Here is a 22,809-nt window from a genome sequence, read left to right as displayed (position 1 = left end):
GGCAGAGGGGGAAAGAGGGCACAGGGAAACATGCACTGGCTCTCAGGGAGTCTGCCCAAAAATTGTACAATGTATTTTTTTAATGGAAATATGTTGGATCCATTCTGTGATTAGCTCCCCAGTTCCTAAGTGTATAGTGTGCACACTTGGCCATTAGCATGATCTCTATATTGACTTTTTATCTGCTGTATGAGGGCTACCGTGGTTGGAAGGATTAGGTGGAATTTCCTCAAACTTCACCCTCCCTACTAGGACCGTAAATCAGGAAGCAGTATGTAATCCTGGGAGGATTTCAAAGAGTAACGACCCCATCAAAGAAATAAAAGATGCAGCAGTGATAATACCTATCACATTCCCACTTAACTCACCTGCACAGCCCATGCAGAAGATGTGAGAGAATGAAGGCACACTACTATAAACCTAACCCAGTGCTGTTAAATTGCAGCCACTGTCACAGAGGTACTGGCATCTTTCCGGGAGCAAATCAACATGGCACCCAGCACTAAGTATGCATCCACTGACCTGAATAACGCATTTTTCTCCCATACCAGTTTGTAAGGACCATGTTAATTCAGCTTTCTGTTCTAAAAGGCTACATACACACTGACCACTTGTTCCATAATTCATTGCTTTGGTCCACTATACTGATAACATTTTGCTGACCGGATGTGATAAGCAGGAAATAGTAAATTCTATAGAACTTTAGTAAGACAAGGGAGCTAAAGCATGAGAAATACACTCCCCAAACCTTAGGGGTCCCCAACTCAATGAAGTTTCTGGGGGTTCAGCAGTCTGAAGCCTATCAAGATAGCTTCCTCAAGGTGAAGGACACATTGTCTCAACTCGCACCACCTGTGCAAAAAGAGGCACAATGGCTGGCAGGTGTTGAGTGTGGGAGGCAGCATACACCAGATCTGTGTTAATTTGATCCATCTACAGAGGCACCATACGGCTCCCAGTGTCAACTAGGACCTAGGTTCAGGCTGTCATACATGTTGTACACAAATCCTGTGATCCAGAAGATCCAACGATATTTAAAGTGTCCGTGGCAAATAGGGATGCTTTCCGGACACTCTAGCACAGAAGGACAACAGGAGAGAAACAGTGAGAGCTCCAGGACGTGGGAGCAACTCCAATCTATGTTCTCTTCTGCAGATACATATTCTGCTTTCTAGAAATAGCTTCTGCTTGTTTCTTGCACTCAGCAGTCATGAGTTGACCATGCAGCCTGGGCCTTCCCTAACGAGAGGAGTGCTGTCTGACCTTGGCCTTAAGGCTGGGTGTGTGCAGCAGCCATCCACCATCTGGCAGAAATGGCAAATGAAAGAGTGAGCTTGGGCATGTCCAGACGGTAAACCGTATGAGTAGGTGACTCAGACTTTCAACGGACACCTGCTGCATGGCATCAAGTGTTTTTTGTGGTCAGATGACTGAGGACACTTAAGGCCTGTGATGAAGGAAAGTCCTCCAAGTGGAACTTTCGTACATCCACCTTGTCTGGAATGAGATGGGGCCAAAAGTAGTGATCTACAATGACTTGTGGTAAGTTGTTAACAGCTTGGCCTGATGGTCAAGTATCTGGAACAGGGTTCAAAGATTACTGACAGGGTCTGGTTGGGGACAGACCTCTCAAAGTGGGCACAGGCTGTTAAGATATATGTGTATCCACGTGTGCCTGCCAGAGAATCCCTATAGGGGATGCTCTTAATGACCAGGGGCACAAAATGTCCTGCCCTGTAGATGTAGTCAGCATTCTGCCCCAGTCACCATGCTTGCTTGATGGACCCATGACCTAAGTGGCCATCAAGACAGGGGTGGTGACTACAGTAGGCTCAACATCTTAGACTTGTCCTGCCCACGGCTCACCGAGGTAACATGCCGAGTGCCTGACCAGCACCCAATCCCCAGGATGGCATTTCCTAGAGGGACCAGCTATAGCAGGTTGACTATACGGGGCTTCCTGTATCACAGAGGAGGCAGAGATTTGAATTCACTCGTATTTGTGTCTAAACTTGTATTCTGAGGACGGACACACCTGCTCTGCCAGCACCACCATCCGCCATCACAACATTCCACCAATTGCTTCTGATCACAGAACCCCATTCACAGCAAAGCACATTCATGAACAGGCTGGCGCCACGGAACTAACTGTTCTTACCACATCACGCACCGCCTGGAAGAAGCTGGGCTTACTGAAGCCTCTGCCACGGCGAAAGGAAAGCCTTCTACCTTCCAGGATGATTGGTATGCATTTAACCGGAGACCATTATCGGGTGTGGACTCCCCCCAGCCCCTGCAGCCAGAACACACACGTTTGAGGACACAAGAAACACACGTGACACAGGATACAAGGAAATGCAGGGTGTGTGGACTCCCCCACAACCAGAACAGTCATCAGACTGGCCCCAAATGAGGTCTGGCCGCAGACCTCGGTGGGGCTCCTGTTGCGAAGGGCTGTGCCCAGGCGTCCACCTAGTGTGGCCACGCATCCGCTTTTCGGCTGCCATCATTAGTAAGAGGAGAGCTGGCCGGTTTTCGGAAGAAAATGTAGCTTTATTATGACATAGGAAAGACTACAAGCCATTCAGATAGAAGAGTCGATAGTTCCTTAAAATGACAGGTAAGAGGGAGGTGTAAACATCTTGGTAATAAAATCCACAGTACAATCACTGGAATCTTTTTCTTACAATTTTCATTTTCAAGGTTATAGTTAATGAAACAGTCACTTGAATTGTCAAAAGAACAGCAATTTTACCCAGGGAGAGCACACACACCAAGCCAAACTACAACAGCACGGGGCGACGTGTCGTGGGGGCGCAGGAAGGAGGCCTCGGACGATCCTTGCCCTGGACAGGAGGCCCGGCCGCTGCCTGCCCGCCCCGCTCTCCCGGTCCGGCCACTGCTCAGCACGCAGGGCAGACTCTGAAGACGGTGAGCCCGTCTCACCGTGAAGGACGTAAATGATTGCCAACATCTCAGAAATACAGGGTGTTTTAAAACCATTGGTGGGAGTGCGGGGCGGGGAGGAGGGGGAGGTCACCCAATGATCCCTTGGTGTCAGACGCACTTGGTAACGACCTGAACATGAATGCATACGGGGGTGGTCACTAGGAGATAAGAAAGCCATTTTCTGGAATTTCAAAGCTGGACTGGGAGGTAAAAGAAAAATTCCCAGGTCCCTCTCAAAGGATTTTGTTCCTAACAAGGTAAATTCACGTGAAAACATTGCCGGCAGGACGTCCCGCGGGCAGCACGGGCAGAGGGCGACCCCCGCGCCAAGAGCTCGGCCAGGTCTTGCAGTCACAGGGGAGCTTCCCCGCACAGGCAGAGCGCGCCAGGGCCAAAGGGAGGAAAGAGAGTTCTTCTGCGTCCACGCATTTACGGTCTACAAAAGATAAATGTGGCCTCACTGCTGTCCCCAGTCCTCTTGTTTTTTTTTTTTTTTTTTAATGTTTTATTTATTTCTGAGAGAGAGAGAGACAGAGACAGAGACAGCTTGAGCAGGGGAGGGTCAGAGAGGGAGACACAGAATCTGAAGCAGGCTCCAGGCTCTGAGCTGTCAGCACAGAGCCCGACGCGGGGCTCGAACCCACGAACCGTGTGATCATGACCTGAGCCGAAGTCGGACGCTTAACCGGCTGAGCCACCCAGGCGTCCCAGTCCTGTTCTTAGAGCAGCCGAGCTCCTGAACACGAGCAGAGACAGATGTGGGAAGCAGGGCTGGCCAGATCACAGGGAACCCGCCGGGAAACCCAGGGCGGCCCAGGGGGGCTAGGCTGCAAGGTGGCAAAGCACATGGCTCAGCAGTCTGCAGGCCGGGTGGGCTGGCTCGCCTGCCTTATCAACATGCAGCGGCTCTCGCCAGAAGTCTTCACAACACAGCACCCCTCCCACTCTCTCTCACTCACACACACACGACTCAGCACGTGGGGCCACTTCCAGAAATCTGCACCCATCTGTATTTCTGATGATGCCTGCTATCTTAGAAGACTTATTCCTAAAATGAGAATGAACTGAGCAGGTGCTTTTAAAAACTGTATCCCTAAGGATTTTGCCATAAATGACGCTGCTGCAGCACATGCTTGCTGTTTCACGTATTCTAGCTCCTTCCACGCTGAGCAATAACTACTCAACTCCTGCTGTTGCTACCACCTCCTAAACTGACCAGCTAATTAGCTAGATGTGGTCCATGGACCGTCTCCACGTGGCCTCCCAACTAAGGAAAGTTTGTACGTTTTTATATAGTGGAAAAAAACCCGCATGACATGTGAAAACTGTCAAATTTCGGCATCTGTGAAAAGTCTCACTGGAATGCAGCCACACTCATCTGTCTATGGATTATCTGAGGCAGAGGCCACTCGGCCCACAAAGCCTGCAGTATGTGCTTCCTGGCTCCTTACACAAAAAGTGTGCTGAGTCTGAAACAGGACTCTCCTCCTCTCCAGGCAAGAACATTCCACACTTCGATGCAGACCGGGCTCCGGGACAAGGACTGCTTGTTTCACAGACTATACAAGAGCACCGTTCCCTGCCCCACACCTCTTGGTTGGTAAGTTCTCAGAAACAGACAATCTAAACTTGGGTTTGGACAGGTGCATGCAAGGTATCTTACAAGGAACAATGCGAAGTGTTTCCATCTCCTCAAGCGGCTCCTCCCTCTCCCCACCAGCTCCGTCACGAAGCTGTTTTCCTACTACAATTCAAACTACACCAAATGTAAAGCAGAGGCGCTGGGCCAGGAAGGCAGGCCCCACTGGGGTCGCTCCCGCTTGAGCCCCACACGGGAGCCGCCAAGCAGCAGCAGGATAGAAAGTATGAGGAAGGGAAACGATGAAACCACTGAGAACACTTCATTTACTCAAAAGATTAATCTGACAGAGACACTTATTAGCTACAGCCTGATTCTCCTCTGCTGCATCCGCTGGTTAAGACCAAGATACGGACACTTCCAGAGGGAAGGGCGGAGGGGAAGCAACAAAATCGGCACCAATTCAGAAGCAAGATTCACTCTCGAAAGAATGAAGGAAAACGACCTAAACTTCAGTATAAATTCAGTAATTCATTCACGTTACTACCATTACGTTTATGAAAGTCACCACTGTGGAAAAAGAGAGAAAAGGGGAGGGGGGATAAGAAAATGCCTATTTCTAAAAAAAACGAAAGAACAAAAAACCAAGAGAGAACACCTGGGCTGACTCTTCCACATGCAGTTTGATGCTAAGTTATCTGCGGAACAGACGTGCCTGGAAACCCCAGTTAGCGTCTCCGGTTCCACAGGCTCTGGGGGGGTTCTTTGTGTCTGCTGACAAGAGGGCGGCTAAGAGTGCCCCCTATATATACTCAATCCTAAGCTCAGAGAGAAAAGTACTCGCGAAGTCCTTTGTCCTTACGCAGTGTCTTTGGCTCCTCCACTTTCCTGCTTCAATGGACCCACGATTTAAAAATAGCCCCCCACCCTGGCCCCCCGCACTTTCTTGAGGAGCACAGGAGACACGCGGGCGACGCGTCCACTCTGCCCCTGCCCACGCGGAGCATGCGGCCTTTAAATTCTCCCTTGGCGAGGTCCCCGGGCCTCCTCCCGAGTGTGACCCCCCCAACACCGCGACCCCGGGCACCCACCCAGGCCACTAACAGGCCTGGGCTGCGGGGGAAGCCGGTGCTGTCGGGGGCACTTCCATGGGGGAGGTGGCGTCACAAAGTCGGGGAGGTTGGGGATCATTCCGTGAGGCTCGGCCAACTCTCGCCTTCGTGTCTCCTGTCCGGCTGCAGATAAGGCTACTCGTATTCTAGGAACTGTTTGTGGTAGAACAGCAGGTACCTGAGGAAGCAAGGACATGAAGCAGGCTTACGATCTAACTCATGAGAAGGCAAAGCAAAGCAAACCCACCCCCCGCCCCCATCTTGCACGGCGGTCCTGGCACCCGCTACCAGTCTGACTGCTTGCTTGGTTGGGTTTTGGTTCTTAGTCCCCAAGGGGGAGGGTCCTCACCCCCACCTAATGCTCGAGCCCTGAGCCCACCCTCCCACATGCCCATCGGGAAGCCGTGAGCCCCTTCAGTCCTGCCTCCCGCACGGCTCCTGAACCCGGCTTCTCTGGGTGAGATCCCGCCATGGCTCCTAGTCCCAATCCACCCCTTTGGGTGGCCTCCTCATGCCCATAATCTGTGCTCTCAAACACAGATTCTACAGATTCTACCAAGGGCCGCCCTGCAAGTAAACACAAAGGGCAGATGCCTCAGAGAGTTCACGGCACCTGAGCCCAGCCCACCCCTGGTGCCAATGATGCCACCGACACTCTCGAGATGAAGAAGAAGGATTTAACGAAGCGAAGGGTGGATGATGATGGGCCCGGGAGGAGTACAGCGGGACAAGAAGACGGGGGCTCCCCAAGGACTGATGTGTCAGCTCACGCCGTGGGTAAAATAAATGACCGCCACCACATGGTCTGAACTAAGGTTCGATCAAGAATGACCAAGAGGTATATCCTCTCCTGGCCAGCAACTGTCCGAGGCTGGCTTTGTGTCCAGAACAAGCCTCAATACTTCAGCGACAAAGGTGGAAATCTCTGCACGGCTGTACACCTGGGACTCAGCTGCTACCCGCACGTACCCCTCGCTGTCCAGCACGTCCTCGATGCTGGCCTTGGTGATGATGGCGTCGTCACATTTGAACCACTGGTCCTTGTGCTGCCGGATGAAGCTGGTGTAGTGGCCGCTCTCCAAGGTCCCTTGGTGGTTAACTACCGCAAACAGAGAGTACCTGGTTTGGGAGCAAGGGCGGGGGGAAGGAGGGTGCAGGGAGAGGGCGAAGTCAGCTCAGCGGGACCACCGCTGGAGACCACTCAAGTCTGACGCGGCTGGAAGCCTGCATGGTGAGTAGCCCACTGACACCAAATGGGAACACCCCAGGAATGAAGGCTGGGGCACAGAGGGAAGGAGCCTGCCCAGCCCCACTGCGCTCTCGGGCCGCTTTGCAGGAACCACCTTTATGGGAGGGGGGATAGCAACCCGGCCTGGCGACACTGGAGCACACTCTGCTTGGTGCTTTCTACCACACCGCCACTGAAAAGGGTGGTGGAGGAAACAACAGAAGCTCCGGGGCGCCTGGGTGGCTTAATCAGTTAAGTGTCTAACTTTGGCTCATGATCTCGTGCTGTGTGTCTGAGCACAGTGTCGGGCTCTGCACTGACAGCTCAGAGCCTGGGGCTTGCTTCAGATTCTGTGTCTCCTCTCTCTCCCTCCCTTCCCTGTTCGTATATGCGCTCTCTCTCAAAAATAATACAAACATTAAAAAAAAAAAAAATGCCAATGAAGGCAGAGGCCAAGAGGCCCAGAATCCAGACACCGGGCCTTCGCTCTAGAAATGCAGGGGCCAGGACAACACTCATGCGGGCACAGAGGCCCGGGGAGACAGGTCAGGCTCCTACATCAGAGAGGCTTACAGTGCAGGTGTGAAGAGTCCTTTCCTAATAGGGCTTACACGTTTTCAATAGGGGCCAGTGGGCAGCAAGACAGGCAGCAGGCCACGGGCCAAGAAACGAGAGCCCTGCCATCACGGGGCCCTCCCTGCAAGGCCTACCGCAGTCCACCCCCCACCCTGCCCTGCTCACCTTGGAGATGCCCAGGGCAACTCCACAAGATGCCACTTACTTATTGTCATTGTTGAGACTATCTGTTGGCTGCTGGTACTGGCCGTTCATCCTACTCTCTTTGCTGCAAGAAACAAGAGCAAGGCTCAGCATCACATAAAGCAATTAACCAAGCAGATGCAGGGCTCAAATGATGGCACCACTGCCACGGGGGTCTCCTACACCACACGTGGCACCAGGTACATGTTAGACGGGCTTTCTAGGTCTTCCTGCAGCTCGCCTTTCCAGGGCAGGCCATCCCTGGATGGAGGTGAGGAGACGGAGGCTTAGGCTGGCAAACAGACCTGCCCAGAGCATCTGCCACGAGGCGCAGGGCCAGCCTGGATAGACCTGCCCACACCTCCCGGCAAGGAACCGAGTCTTGCCCAGGCCCTTCCAAGGATGTGGCGGCTGTGGCAACACCTTGCTGCCTCAAGCCAAGTCTGTGGTCATTTGTCACAGTGGTCTAGGAAACTAACACACGTCTAACAAATTAGCAAGAGGGTTGCCGTTATCTGGAGGATAGATTTTATGTGGCCTAGGATACCAAGGTTTGAAAACAAGACAAACGGAATCTACAACTGCAGAGACCACTGTATTTATCCGTATCCAAAATCAGTTCCGTCAGCGACTGTGCTGCTTTCTCACAGCGATCCCACCTGAACAATCTGCCAAGTGTGAAGGCTGATCAAGGATCACCAGAGAAAACCCAGAGCGGAAGCAGCACATCTGAGGAAACTAAAAGGTGTCTTGGGTTAAGATCAGGATAACAATTCAGTTTTAGCATGAACAGATATAGCAAGGTCTACACCGGCTCATCGGGGACCGGGGCCGATCACGGACCCCATGGAGCCACACCCTCCCCATCACAGCTACAGCTTAACAAACCCTTTTATACCTGGACGCCATGAAGGGGGTCATGTCCAGTTCCAGGGGAAAGGACACGTATGTGGTGATCTTCCTCCTCAGTTTGGCCGAGTGTTCAAATCGCTAGAGATGGGGGAGGGGAGAAAGAGGATGGAGCCTAAGGGTTTCCTCCGATGGTACTTCTCTGTACACTCCCAAAAGTGGGCTTTTCAGCTCCTTTCACAATTGCCCTTTGGCACGTCTAGAGCTTACAGATTCAATAACACGATTATTAACCATACAAATCTAATGTACAGGGTTCAAAAACAAAGTCTTTTTTTTTTAACGTTTTATTTATTTGAGAGAGAGAGAGCGTGAGCAGGGGAGGGTCAGAGAGAGAGGGAGACATAGAATTTGAAACAGGCTCCAGGCTCTGAGCTGGCAGTCAGCACAGAGCCCGACGCGGGGCTCGAACCCACGAACCGTGAGATCATGACCTGAGCCGAAGTCAGATGCTTAACTGACTGAGCCACCCAGGCGCCTCACAACAACAGCCTTAAAAGGATGAGATTCAAAGTGATCAACACCGAGCATACAAAAAGTAATCTTACAACAAACCCAGCAAAGTGCCAGGCGGCAGAACGCAGAAAACCCATAACGTCTGGGAGCAAAAATGAACACACTGTTCCTTCCCCCAGGCACAGACGCTCCTTTGACTAGACTCGGGCCACCAAATCCAGCCAGCAAGCTAGGAATGGTTTGGGTTTTTTATTGAAAGGGTCATAAAGTAAATCAAAGCTTACAAAACAAAGATTCTGTGTGGCCGTGAAACCTATTTACTCTCTGACCCTTCATAGAAAAAGCTGACCCACCCTGGATTTGCTCATAACACTAAAGGTCTTGTTTGCTTTTAAAAAGTAAAAGAAAAAACAAAAAACTCTGGTGTTGAGGAGGGAAGAATCTGGATAGGAGGAGAAGTAAAATTTTAGACCCCCCCCCCGCCCCACTAGAGCAACTCACATACTGTTTTCATTATGAAGTAATTACTTTTGTTCACCACAAGCCTCTCTGGGCAACAGAAGACGGGGAAAGAGTTACAAGTAACTACCCTCTTGTTTCCCCAGAGTTCTTTACGAGTCACTGCAGTCATAGAATGTACTTCTGTCCACCAAACCCAGGCTCTCAGCTGTGCTGGGCAGTAAATACGGAGTCCCCCATTGGAGTCGGTCTTCGAGACAACTTACTTTGAGATGAAAACAGGCTACGATAGGTAGTTTCTTCATGGTGAGCTGTTTAGTGGACTCCTGGTAGCTATGGCAACCACTACATTTGATCTTGGCACTGCTTCCTAAGTGCTCTGGTCTGGTAAATCTACAAGACATTTATGTTTTTAGCAAAAAAACATGGGAGAGGTAAAATAAAGAAAAAGACAGAAAAGAATTATTTTATCACTTTCCATGGGCTACTTTCCCTACTTAAAAATGTGTATAGTTAGGGATGTTTCTAATTTCACAATGAAAAAAACCAAATGGTTTCTTCCTTCATCTTTTCCTCTTATCACTTTCAAAACTATCTTATTTTTTTTTTAAGTCTGGTAAAAGATTAGTTATTTTCTAACCCTAAGACCCAGCAATTCAAATTGCAGAAAAATGAGATCATGTTCATACAAAACTGTACACAAATGTTTTGAGTAGTTTTATTTGTAATAGCCCAAAAAAAAAAAAAAAAAAAAAAAAAACTAAAAAAAGCAAAAAACCCAGAATTCTCCAGTGTACAAATGATCACACGACACAAGGGAAAACTATTAGTCAGGAAGAGAAAGGGACAAACTATGGACACACACAACTGGATGAATCTCCAGAGAATTATGATGGGGGGAGGGGTAAAAGGAGGTCNTGGTAAAAGATTAGTTATTTTCTAACCCTAAGACCCAGCAATTCAAATTGCAGAAAAATGAGATCATGTTCATACAAAACTGTACACAAATGTTTTAAAAAAAAAAAAAAAAAAAAAACACCAAAGAAAGCAAGCAACCCAGAATTCTCCAGTGTACAAATGGTCACACGACACCATGGAATACTATTAGTCAGGAAGAGAAAGGGACAAACTATGGACACACACAACTGGATGAATCTCCAGAGAATTATGATGGGGGGAGGGGTAAAAGGAGGTCCTAAATTACATGTTCTAGAATTCCATTTATATAACATTCTTGGAATACTGAATTTACAGAAATGGAGCACAGATTCCCGCTGCAAGGGTTAAGAGACGGCACTGGTGGGAAGGCAGGAGGCATGGCTGGGAGTCAAGATGCAGGGCTGGGTACCAATGTCAGTATCCTGGTTGTGACCTTGAACTTTGAATTTGAATTTTACAAGAGGTTACCACTGGGGAAAATGGTAAAGGGTACCCAGTTATTTCGTATAAACACACATGAATCTGTATCTCAAAAGTTAAATTTAAAAAATGGGAAAATGATCATTTTCTAGTGGTGGGGACAGATCACAACATAGACTAGAAAGGTTGCACTAAGAAAGTTGGCAAGATTTCCGTCACAGGTGGCGGCTACTAAAGAGAAGAACCCATAGAACAAATGTTTCAATATGACTTAGGCCACATTTTTTATGTTTAAAGCTGAAAAACAAGTAAAATTCATCTTTTCACATTGGGCCTGGAAATCTTTGTTTATCCTTTGGAAATTCTGTGATCTCACTAGGGCCAAGATGCTGTCCTGTTGAGACCAAAGCTGGCCCTGCCTGCCCCGCGAGGTGCTCAGGAGGTGGAAATCTGAGGAGAGCATGTAGATCTTGGGGGAAGGGAAGGACCAAGCAAGGCATCTGTGTTCACTGCAACCTGCAAGAACTAGCCCACAAGTGCATTCAACAAAATCCGGAGTGTGTGTAATCCTGTGGAAAACGAGCTTTTCAGCACAGAAATGGACATGGAAACCAAAGCGTGGGCAGAAGCCTACGGACTGGGAAGGGATCTGTGAAACCGACCAAGCAAATGTAACGTGTGGACCTAGTCTGGATCCTGGTATATAGTTGTTCATAACAATCAGGGTAGTTTGAATACTGGATGCCTGACCGGAGGAGAGAAGACTCTGGATACACCCGAATTGCCACAACACTACCCCATAATCCAATTTTCCAACTCTAGACAGTTTGGCCCCGGCCCAGCCAGCCAGCTCAGGAACACAGCAGGGGCCACCCCCGCTCCCCCAGCATCTCTACACACTTGTCCTGCCAGCACTGGCAATGGCGGGTTCCAGCTTGAGTACTCAGACCGGGTGTCACTACCGGGCAGAGAGCCCTGCGCACTGAGGAAAAAACACTGACTTCTGGATCTGGAAGCCCAATGCCAACCCACAGCTAAAATCAGGCCTCGGACTCTGATGGTCTGCAAACATTCAGAAAGCAAGCGCCCAGGGCAACAAACCTACCAAGCCTGGCTGGCTGCAAAGAACACTTCCTTAATGGAGCCCCCAACCTGCACCATCCTCTCCAGCGAAGGAATGAAGGCCAGACACCCTCTTCTTTAACAGGCTCCAACTCCCTGAAAGGCAGCGTTCTATGGCCTATCAATCAGACTGGGGGTGTAAACATTCCCCCTCTTCTCAAATTCTGATTCACATGCTTTATGCCAATTATATTCACTTTGCTAACTATTCTCAATTAAGCAGCTGACGAATAAGCACACTGCTTCTCACGATGAGACACTTATAAAATGTGCACCAATGGGGGCGTCTGGGGGGCTGTCGGTTAAGGGTCTGATGTCGGCTCAGGTCATGATCTCACAGTTTGTGGGTTTGAGCCCTATGTCGGGCTCTGTGCTGACAGCTCAGAGCCTGGAGCCTGATTCAGATTCTGTGTCTCCCTCTCTCTCTGACCCTGCCCAACTCGTGCTCTGTCTCCCTCTCTCTCAAAAAATAAACATTTTAAAAAATTAGGGAAAAAAAACAGTGCACCAATGCAGTATAAAATACTGAAAAGTCATCTTTTGAGCTTTTCCCATTTTTAGTTCGTCTGCAAGTTCCAGATCAGTTGTCATTTTTCCTTCCACGTGCAGTGCCCCTAGGCTGAAATACGCTTACCCTTAAATCCTTGTCATCTCCGCCAAACAACATGAACTTTCTAATACCAAATATGTCAACCAAACCTGCTTCAACACCAAGGAAATGTACTGAACAAGTCCCACAGTGCCAGACACAAAGGATACTGGGCTTCAAATTCACAGCCGTGAGTGACGAACGGAAGGACAACAGAGCCCAGGTCACAGATCTTGTCAATTATGTATCCCGGCCGCCCTCCACTCATGTTCGGGGAATTTCCAAACCCCGGTGGAAGGCAGGGCCATCTCCGTTCATGGAAGTTTACCACAAGAGCCAGGTAACTGCTTTTCCCACCCACCTACATGGTAGGCGCATGACCTAGGTTTGACCAGCTGGACGCCCGTAATGAGGCCTCTGCATCTGGAAAAATCATTGGAAAGCAGCAAATGCGGTAAGTACCTTCAGGGAGCAGCATCTCAATTGCACCTGAGGGCAGCGGGACCAGCAGCAGGCGGAAGCTACCAGATGATGGTGGCCCAGCCTCTCATGGGTGACCGCCTGTCTGCTGAGCGGGCTCCCCTTTAGCCACCCTGAGGAGTCTGTGGGCTCCCCAGTACCTTTACCCACTTAAGTTCACTAGAGTCCATTTATGCCGTCCGCCACCTCGCAAGCCCTGCGACCTGGCAACCGCAGGCACACACTCCCTGGTGTGTCTACGAGATGCCCGTCACCACGCCCTGAGATGGTGTGAGGCCATGTCCTCCGGACACAGCACACAAATGTAGGAGAACTGAGAGCAATACAGAGAGATGGAGCCCACAGAAAGGGGGAGCGTGGAAACCTAGGAAAGCAGCGGGCCTTGAGGACTACTACCCCGTTCCTGGGACAGCCTCTGTGGTCCCGCCGAGAGTCTACCTCCTCCACAAAGGGTTGAGGGCATACAGAGTGAGCACTCCCTCGGGGCAGCTACAGAGGGGTGACGGTCACCTCACCACGCCCACACCTGTTAAATATCGGGAATGACAAATAGCTCCACTTCCTTCTGCTGCTTCGTGACCTACTCCCATCTACTCCCATCAGCGGGACTTGAAAAGGGACCCTCTGCTGTGGATACAAACTACTTAGCTCCTCGGGCCCTGACCCAGCTCCATGGCACTCTGGCTTCCAAGGGGACAGCTTCCCGTGCCTCTCAGCCCAGCAAGTGCTGCCTCCTTGCCTGCTCTGTGCGCAAATTTTCAGTGTTACTGACATTTACAACTAAGTTCAACGGACCTATAAAGACTTCCTTGAAAAATGGTGAGTTTTTTTGTTGTTTTGAGTGTCCAAATTACAAGTTTAAGGCCCCATTTACATCTGGACCTATCAGTGTGATAAAGCCGATGCATTTAAAAATTCTACACCTGTGCCTTTGAGCCCCCTGACCTCCGCAGCAAGATACACACCAAGAAGCTGTCCCTCTTCAGAAGGAAGACCTCCGCTCATGGACGTATCTGCAGTGACCTTTAATTCAAGTACATAAGATAAAGGTTGCCGAACACCAAACTCAATTACAATGAAACATAGGAAGGGTTTCTAGTCTCTTCACCATATCATATGGGACACCAGCACCCTAAACCTTGACACTTGTCAAAATCGGTGGTGTGGTAAGGGGCACACACACCACCACAAATAGGCTAATAGCCTCCAGGAAGGGCCATGTGCCACAGCGAGGGGCCAGACTCGGGTGCAGGGCATCAGCCCTGGAAGGTGCGGGAACTTCAACTTGTGCTCTATGGCTCCCTAGTAAGGGACACGGGAGGTGTAGGGGCGAGCGGGGAGCAGCTGCACCGCACACAGGCTACAAGCAAAGCTGGTGAACAGAAATCAAACGTGCACACATGTGACAGTCCACGTGAGCCACCTGCAGGCTGTCACATTCTCATTTTCCACATAGGACATGTGAATGAAAATACTACCGGGGCCCTGGGGTGGCCGTAAACTTATCAGGACTTCCTCTGACCAACCACTACCCAGAGAGCTCAAGGCAAGGAGGGCAAGTGCCTGCAAGGGAAGACCATTCTCCTCCCACAACAGCGCAGCGGCCGTCTTACCTCCGCAAGCAGTCCGTGAGTGTAGTGGTTCCCGCTACATGGCTTTCCCCATTCACCACACTGCCCTCGCTGCCGGGGCTCAGGGGCCAGAATGGGGTGGACGAGCCGGGCAGGTCTAAGCTGATGTCCCAGAAGGGGTCTATTGTGGTGGAGACGCCACTAGAAGCAAGAGGTGATAAATGCACAGGTGAGGAGGGACAGCCATGTGGCGTCAGAGGCACCGCTTGGTGGACAGCACCTTGACGCCCTCTCACAGCTCTGCCCTTTCATCCAAAGGGCATCAAAGGTCAGAAGACACACGAGTGCTGCCACCCACAGCGTCCTGGGCCCCCAAGGTGGCCCTACAGAAGAACAAAATGTAAACCACTTAAGGCAAAGCTTGCTTCTAAAGCAACCGTTTCCAAACCCAGAAGATCAGCACAATTATTTTGGGGTTTTTGTGAAAACCAGAAACTCCTGGGGCCACATCCCAAGGTTCTGGATCGATGGATCTGCATCAGCAGCATCTGCGAACTGTAGCACGTGTGCCTGGGAAGTGGAAGCTGCAGGCCTGGGTTAACTGAGGCGTCCAAGCACAGTCCACGTGCCGAGAACACACTGACCAGGCGCGGCCCCACAGCTGGCAAGGCCCCGATGGCTTCCCACGTTCCAGAAGGACACTCGGCGCCACATGGGAAGCCTCGCACTTACTGGCAGTCTTGGCAGGTGACGTCGGACTGCAGCCCGCCGGTGAAGATCTGGTCTATGATGCAGTTGCAATGGTTGGGGTTGTTGGCCTTCTTCCCGTTGTCATCACCTGGGGAAAGACCGCAGCTGTGTGACTTGCAGCTGTGCCCCCAAAGTCCGCACGCTGCCACGGGCCACAGACCCAGGGGGCGAGGCCACTGCCTGCTGAGGCGGCATGAAGCCAGAAGTGCGGACACCTTTGATATAGCACAGGAAGATACTTCTTCCAAGAGGGAGACTTGGAGGGAAGAGTGGAAACAACCCGGCCGGCTTATTCTCACTTTTCTTCTTTTTCTCCACTCCCTACGATCTGCTTGCCTTCTATCTTGGCACCGAAATGTACCTAATGCCCAACAGCTGGGGAGAGTTAGGGGTTCCCTTTCCCACGTACGGAGTAACTGAATGGTTGTGCGGTGGCATGGCCCAGCAGACTGCGCCTGCAGCGAGCCCAGGGAAGCCCCCCGTCCCTGCTCTAGTCCCCCCCGGCGCCCTGACTTCAGGGAGCCCCACACAGCACTCCCGCCCGTCTCTGTTCTTCTCATCAGCTCCTGCTCTCCGGAACCTCAAGAGCAGCTCTGCTTTCTTTCCAATCAGTTGCACTGAGATAAGTACCACTCCTATCCGCTCTACTTCGATTTGTGTGCAGACACAGGGGTACACAGCTTACATGGTGGGGGACGACACACATTAGGAAATACTGTAAATACATACCGTGGGACTTTCATTCAACTAGACCATGGGGCAGGCTGTGTGTGCCTATCTCTATCTACTACACATCAAAAAAATTAAATTATTACATAAGAAGAAAGCATGCCCACTGGGTCTTTTGTCAGCAAGAAGACACAAAGGAAAATAAGCCAACAGATACCTGATGGTCATAAAACCACATATAAGAACACAGTCAAGGGCCATGAACTAGCAAGGCTGACGGAGAATTCTGACGACCATGCTTCCCACGAGAAGAGCCGGACATTTCTTTTGACGTGTGAAAGGGAACAATGTCAGAGGACGGCGTCACAATCACTGCACTGTCTTTTCGTCACACAAACGCGGTTTTAACACCAATGCATTTTCAAGCAGTTGATTTTCAGGGTAGACTAATGCTGGTTATAGAAGTTCCTCAATTATCCTCAAATGCTTGCAATAATAATGTAATAGTCTTACACAGTGGCTCTTTTCTGTCTGTACGTTATACCCTGTGCTGGGAAACCACACCTTACCTGAGCCACGAAGCACTGCTTATTAGGCTCCCCGGGCAAGCACTGAGAGGATCGTGTGTGTGTCTTTCAGGAAAAAAACAAATGAAGCACACAAAAAAGCCAGAACCCAAAGCCATGGCAGCTGATGGTAACAAGCCGCCTTATTTCTGGTTTGGCTTGCCTCTAAGATGTAATGTGAGACAAACAGGGCGTTTGTGAGAGCAGCTCAGTGACAGGAGAGAGGCTGGGAAGGAGCTGTAGAAGGCTGTTCAACCAGACCTGGGAAAAGAAGACGCTGCTCTTTAACAGAATCGATGTAAGAGGAGAGGAGCCGGTCAGGAACCCCTTACCACTACCGTACCAGCCGGAAGGCCACAGGTAACCTGGTGACTTGGTTACCCTGGCACGCTTCAGCTGCACCTGCGAGAATGCACCGGAAAGGCAAACTCCTGACCTCACTCCCGCACCCAGCGAGCCCTCTGGAGCCTGACCCACACTCAGGTTTGAGAATCGCCCGAGCTGATAACTGTGTCTGCACACAGCGAGGAGGGCAGGACGAAGAATCATGAGGGCTTGTTATTCGGTCCTGATCTCCTGCCCACTGTCCCTTTCCAAAAATTCTCAAAACCCACATGCACTTGACACCCCTGGGGAGGCTGTCACTCTCTGGGGCTGGGCTGTGGGACAGAAGCCAAGATCCAGGGCAATCCTGAGAGAGATTTTAAAAAGCCCTTGGCTGGACCCAAAAATGAACATGACTCAGGCTCAGAGAAGCACTGGTGAGTGTGCGGGCCCAGTCTGTATTCTCGGCTCTCTCTGGTACTTTGGAGCAATGACCAGTCCTTCTGGAGACACACAGGGGCAGGGAGCCAGTTTCGATGGCGTCTGGACCATAGTTACCAGACCGACTGCCACGCCGTTCCGCCCCCAGCAAGGTCAGAAGACAACACCCAGAACGTTTCCTCTGCTCTTAAAACCAAACCACGAGGAACCTCTCTGAGGTGTTAATGGCGTTTCTTACTGGGGACAGAACGCCCGTCAGGTCACCAGTGAGCCGGGACAGGCCCCCGCCGCCCCGCAGGCGCCCACCTTTGCAGTGCCGGTGCAGGACGTCCAACGCCGCGATGAGGAATTCATGGGCGTCCTGCTGCTCGTACCCCGCCAGGTGCCGGGCGTGAGTCCACACCAGGTGCAGCAGCTTGTACGGGATGTGGGGGGACCGGTGCCCAGAGTAAAACTGCTCAGAGACACACACAAAGAAGGAAAAGGAAAAAAAAAAATCAGTCAGGAATAAATATACTCTGAACACAAAGCGCACAAAATAAATTTAACAACTGCCTAGTACTTCTTCCAGCTGTTCTGACGAAAAATGGTTCCAGTTTACTCCTCCCCTCCCTTTATTCTGCAAACTGCATTTTTCTCTGAACTCAATGGACTTTCTGAATGTATATAGTGTTTTCTCCCAATCAGCCAAAATGATGAACCAGGAGCGCCCAATATGCAAAGCAGGCAGGTGGCTGCCGAGCAGGAGTGAGATGCTGCAGCAAAGGAACCGACAAAAACAGACAAGGCTCATCAGCCGGCTCCTCTGGCGGACCCTGAAGTACATTCGGGTCCTCCCGGTCACCTAGGGGGCAGTGCCAGCCCTGGTCTCCGGCTGCCACAGCTGAGCTACTTCAGCCCAGACGAGCTTTTTGGCCACTAAGTGCCGAGGATCCAGGCCAAGGATGCCGGAGCGCGGGCCCGGGCCCCGGCACGCCCTACGTGATGGTCAGGGAGACAAGGACAGGCACGAGCTGGAAGCAACCTAGGATCCAAACAGAACAGAAGCCGATGACAGAGACGTCTGGTGCAGCACACTCAGGTCTGGCGAGGGAAGAGAGGGTCCACTCTCCTTGAGAACAAACGAGGGAGCGGTGGGTGCGTCTACGCGAAGGGTGAACTCGCCACCGTATTTGTAGAGTGTCTTCCACCGACCAGGCCCCTTTAAGAAGGGCTTGTTCTCATCCTCCAAGTCAGCAGAGTACCTCTAAGTGATGCCCCCAGGCCCGACCTAACAATTCCCTTGGGAAAACAACATTCCATAGTAAACGCGTATATTAAATACTCACTGTGTAAGGTTTCAGAAATCTGCCTTCCTTCATTATGTCAACCTTCTTTTTTTAAAGGAGAGAACACAAAGGTGACAGAGGTGTTACACTGCCAGAGTCCACCGCGCTCACCTCCTGAAAGAGTGAGGACATCTCGCAGACCAGACACGAGCTGGGGCTCTGCATCTCACACCTGTGCCTGTCGGACAGGAAGAAGTCCCGCAGAAGCGGCGTGTGGGTGAGAGCCTGGACGATGCAGTTCATGAAGCACGTGTTTCCAAGGTTGATGAGCCCCCGCAGACCTGGGCAGGAGGCAGACAGGACAGCGGGGGTGACGGGCACTGAACTCCACGGCCTGCTGAACCCCGATGGCTCTGCTGTGCCTCCCTGTGCACGTACACGCTCATTCTCTTCCACTCATTCAAGAGGCAAAAAGAAATGCAGCATTTTCTAATTTTTATACCACTTTTATGGGAACTATCCTGAGGAATGTTCACCATCACCCCACTGTCACTTCAGCCATTATATTCTGATAGAACTACCCACAGATATTCTAGAACAACAGAACAGGTCAGAAAGGAGCCTGTCTAACAAACAAAACCTATTAAAAAGCTTCTAAAATGTATTCTTGAAGTCTTAGGCCAGAGAACCGTCTCACACACATACATTTCTCTCTGAAGGTTACATACACAGCCTCCACCTGGTCAGAAAAAACTTGAGTCTTTTCATAGGACAGACCATCATGGCCACACAGGGCAGGGACTGTTTCCACCCATCACCATTAGGCACACTAAGCCTACTGCAGCTCCCCACGGAGGACAGACTCTCCAGAAGGAGTTGGGGGCGGGGGGCAACTGATGGAATGAGTTATACACAGGATTAAAGAGAGCTGTACCAGGAAGCCCACCGTTTTACATCTATTGTTACACCCAGGGAAGGAAGCCTCACTGGCAGCGAGAACAGACGACCGACCACTCCAGCACTGTCACCCAGCGCAGGCAGGCACCTACCTATGGTGCAGTTAGAGGTGATCTTTCGCCTCTTCGGGTTGTGTTTCAGCAGTTCGAGCTCCCGTTTGGTTGGTTCCCAAGTTGAGAACTTCTCCCCAACGCCTGAGCAGATGGAAGACAGTTCCAGGTGCCATGAGCTTAATTTTCATCAAGTGTGTTTATAAATAAAAGTGATGGTGATATAATACTTAATCAGGATATATTTCAAAGCAGGGCATCCATAACACGAGGTCTGTCTAGAACTATATTATACTGCAACGGGCTAAAAAGAACACTTAAGAGGAGTTTCTTCTAGAAAATGTGTGGTAAATAAGCAGTTGCCTGTGAGAAGAAAAGCAATACCTCCAGTTAACGCTACTGTCACACTAATGCCAAGATGGATGTTTTCTGCAAAGCCTTTAATCCTTGAATAGAGAGACTGTAGCATCAGCCCCCCTGCGGGGGGGGTGGGGGGGGGACAGGCTGCACTTGGCATGTAGATGAAGGCTCTCCCATGAACGAGTGAGTTGATGGAGAAAATGCACTTGCAGTTTGAAGATATATCTTGTCGAACAGTTGTATCTTTGGGTACAAATGACATACACCAAAGACAACAGTGTAGATGCCAGTAAGTGTCACATTTCATCCTAATACCTGTTCACTCAAAGGTCCTTGGTTCCTTGCGACCTAAAATTCTGCAAAATTCAATGAACTTTACAAGACATAATATCTCATTGATAGATGGAGCTGCAGAATTATTTCATTTAGATGAGTTCGATTTTATTCTGGGACATGCATTTCTTAGCTCCTGTGGGTTACATGTTTTTGCCAAAGAAATAATATATTCAGACTCAGTTGCAATGGTGCTAAATTTTTGAGGGAGAATAGGAAGTTGGTAAGGGACTGTTCTCCAGAAACAATTCCAATCAATGACAGCACCTGGTTCTATTGCTTCACTCTCAAAAAATGGGGCTGTTTTAAAAGCAGAGCAACTGGGGCACCTGGGTGGCTGTCGGTCAAGCGTCTGACTCTTGATGTCATTCCAGGTCATGATCTCAGGGTTTGTGAGACCGAGTCCCACGTCAGGCTCTGCACTGACATTATGGAGCCTCCTTAGTACGCTCTCTCTCTGCTCCTCCCTCACCCACACCCATGCTCTCCCAAATAATAAATTTAAAAAAAAAAAAAAAAAAGCCAAGCAATTAAGGCCCAAACCCGTAAAACAGATACGTTCTCCTTGTGAGCGGCCATAAGAACCATCACTAGCCACCACACTCACCAGCCTCCTGGGGTAAACTACACCTATTACTACTGACACCCACGAGCATCTGCCTAAAAAAAGAAAAATAAGGAAGCCAAAAAGAAATCAATGAACAATAAAGAAAACGGCTGCATGTTTGTGCCCATCCCCGACAAGGCCCCCCTTGAAGACAGCACGCATGAGGACAGGCAATGACAGCACCAGAGGACCCCACGCTGGGGCCGCGGCTACCAGGAGAGCAGAAAACACACATTGGTCTCTGCCCCTGGTTGCTGGCACAGGGCTCCAAAAACCCTGGTAATTTCCTAAGTGATAAGAGCATTAGGAGCATCTTTTGTTCTAATGAGGGGACTCTTGGTGGGTTCCTGGAGGGGGCGGGTTGCCAGAAAGACCGAGCCTCAGTGAGAAGCTTGAAAGGAAGGTCCAGCTCCCCTCCCCGAGTACCTGTCTGGCCAGTCACCTGGCGCGCCTCCCTCGCCTCCTCAGTGGGCGCTTATGGGAGGGAGTGAGCAAACCAGAACCCAACCTGCAGAAAACTAGCTGCTATCCTATCTCCCTACACTTACTTTCTCCCAGTAAGTTCTGCCCTTCAGAGACAGGAGGACTAAGAGACAATCAGGCACATAAATCTAGGCCAAGCCAAACCTTGCAGTTTCCAAGCTTTGCGCTGTTCCTCTTTGGCAATGATTTCCATGTCTTTGTCATATATGTAGTCCTGACACAAAAAGCAGTAGATCCCGCCATACATGAGATCTATGGCTGCAAAGAGAAAGGAGGGAAGAGATCAGATTTAACTGCCAATGTAAAGGTCGTGCTTGAGGTCACAAATGAAACCTCTAAGAGCTTTAGACATTTTACTGTTTATATCATTTCCCTGCTCCTGAATCATAGCACCCACCTGTTGCAAAAGGACTGACCCCTCCCATTCAGGCCTCTATCCCAAGCAGGTGTATTTTCCCCAGAAGCTTCTGTAAAGGGCTGAAGCAGCCAAGAAAGGGAGGGGTGAGCATCCACATCTCACAAAGAACCTAATTCTCAAGCGTCAAGACCTTCTGTCTTTTCTCTGAAAGACTGGGGTTTTGTTTTTAAACACAGAGGACTTTTATTTTTTAATGTTTGTTTCTATTTGAGAGAGTAAGACAGAGCGCATGTGGGGGAGGGGCAGAGAGAGAGGGAGACCGAATCTGAAATAGGGTCCAGGCTCTGAGCTGTCAGCACAGAGCCCGATGCGGGGCTCAAACCTACGAACCATGAGATCATGACCTGAGCCGAAGTTAGATGCTCAACAGACTGAGCCACTCAGGGGCCCTGAAAGAGTGGGATATAAAACAAGGGAAAACTTTCATGGAGTAGGATCAGCTCAAAAGGATTCTTGGCCACCTGACACACATAACAGTTAAACTACATCTACAATTCCAGACAGGATTACAAAAAGGAGCGCACCAGCTACTGGCCTACTCTTACTTCAAAGGCAGCTATAAAATACCCTCTAACCAGACTCTTGACTTCCTGACCCACTGCTGCTCTCATGAATTTTCTCAACCACTTCATCTTAGGCTCTTAATTACCACATTAGAAAGTAAGATAAAGTCCTTTAAGCACCTAGAATAAAGGTACTATCTCCACTCAACAATTAAAAATAATTTTTTCGGGGGGGCCTGGGTGGCTTAGTCGGTTAAGCGTCCGACTTTCACTCAGGTCATGATCTCGCGGTTCGTGGGTTCGAGCCCCACGTCGGGCTCTGTGCTGACTGCCAGCTCAGAGCCTGGAGCCTGTTTCAGAGTCTGTGATTCCCTCTCTCTCTGACCCTCCCCTGCTCATGCTGTCTCTCTCTCTCTCTCTCTCCTAGAAATAAAAACATTAAAAAATTAAAAAATAATAATAATAATAATTTTTTTCGGCTGAGATTCACCAAGATGTTTGACAGGCA

At 50.2% G+C, this 22,809-nt stretch overlaps 1 protein-coding gene across 1 annotated transcript in view; it reads right to left on the bottom strand.

The window, feature by feature from the left end:
• Window positions 1-3,585: 3,585 nt before the first annotated feature.
• Window positions 3,586-22,809, bottom strand: part of USP22 (ubiquitin specific peptidase 22) — a 43,981-nt gene continuing 24,757 nt past the window's right edge. Inside the window, exons 3-13 of the mRNA XM_039227288.1 lie at window positions 21,525-21,638; window positions 19,640-19,741; window positions 18,762-18,931; window positions 17,629-17,776; window positions 15,305-15,410; window positions 14,615-14,773; window positions 9,718-9,844; window positions 8,526-8,617; window positions 7,650-7,712; window positions 6,610-6,759; window positions 3,586-5,818 (exon numbers count right to left, since the gene is read on the bottom strand). Of these exons, the coding sequence (XP_039083219.1) occupies window positions 5,776-5,818; window positions 6,610-6,759; window positions 7,650-7,712; window positions 8,526-8,617; window positions 9,718-9,844; window positions 14,615-14,773; window positions 15,305-15,410; window positions 17,629-17,776; window positions 18,762-18,931; window positions 19,640-19,741; window positions 21,525-21,638 (1,274 nt within the window). The 3' untranslated portion in view covers window positions 3,586-5,775. The remainder of the gene's footprint in view (window positions 5,819-6,609; window positions 6,760-7,649; window positions 7,713-8,525; window positions 8,618-9,717; window positions 9,845-14,614; window positions 14,774-15,304; window positions 15,411-17,628; window positions 17,777-18,761; window positions 18,932-19,639; window positions 19,742-21,524; window positions 21,639-22,809) is intronic.

Source organism: Hyaena hyaena, unplaced genomic scaffold, assembly GCF_003009895.1.
Source record: "Hyaena hyaena isolate Hyena2069 unplaced genomic scaffold, ASM300989v1 scaffold_27, whole genome shotgun sequence".
NCBI classification, from domain to species: Eukaryota; Metazoa; Chordata; class Mammalia; order Carnivora; family Hyaenidae; genus Hyaena; species Hyaena hyaena.
The sequence above is the reverse complement of the archived record's forward strand: the minus strand, read 5'-3'. Positions and strand labels throughout refer to the sequence as shown.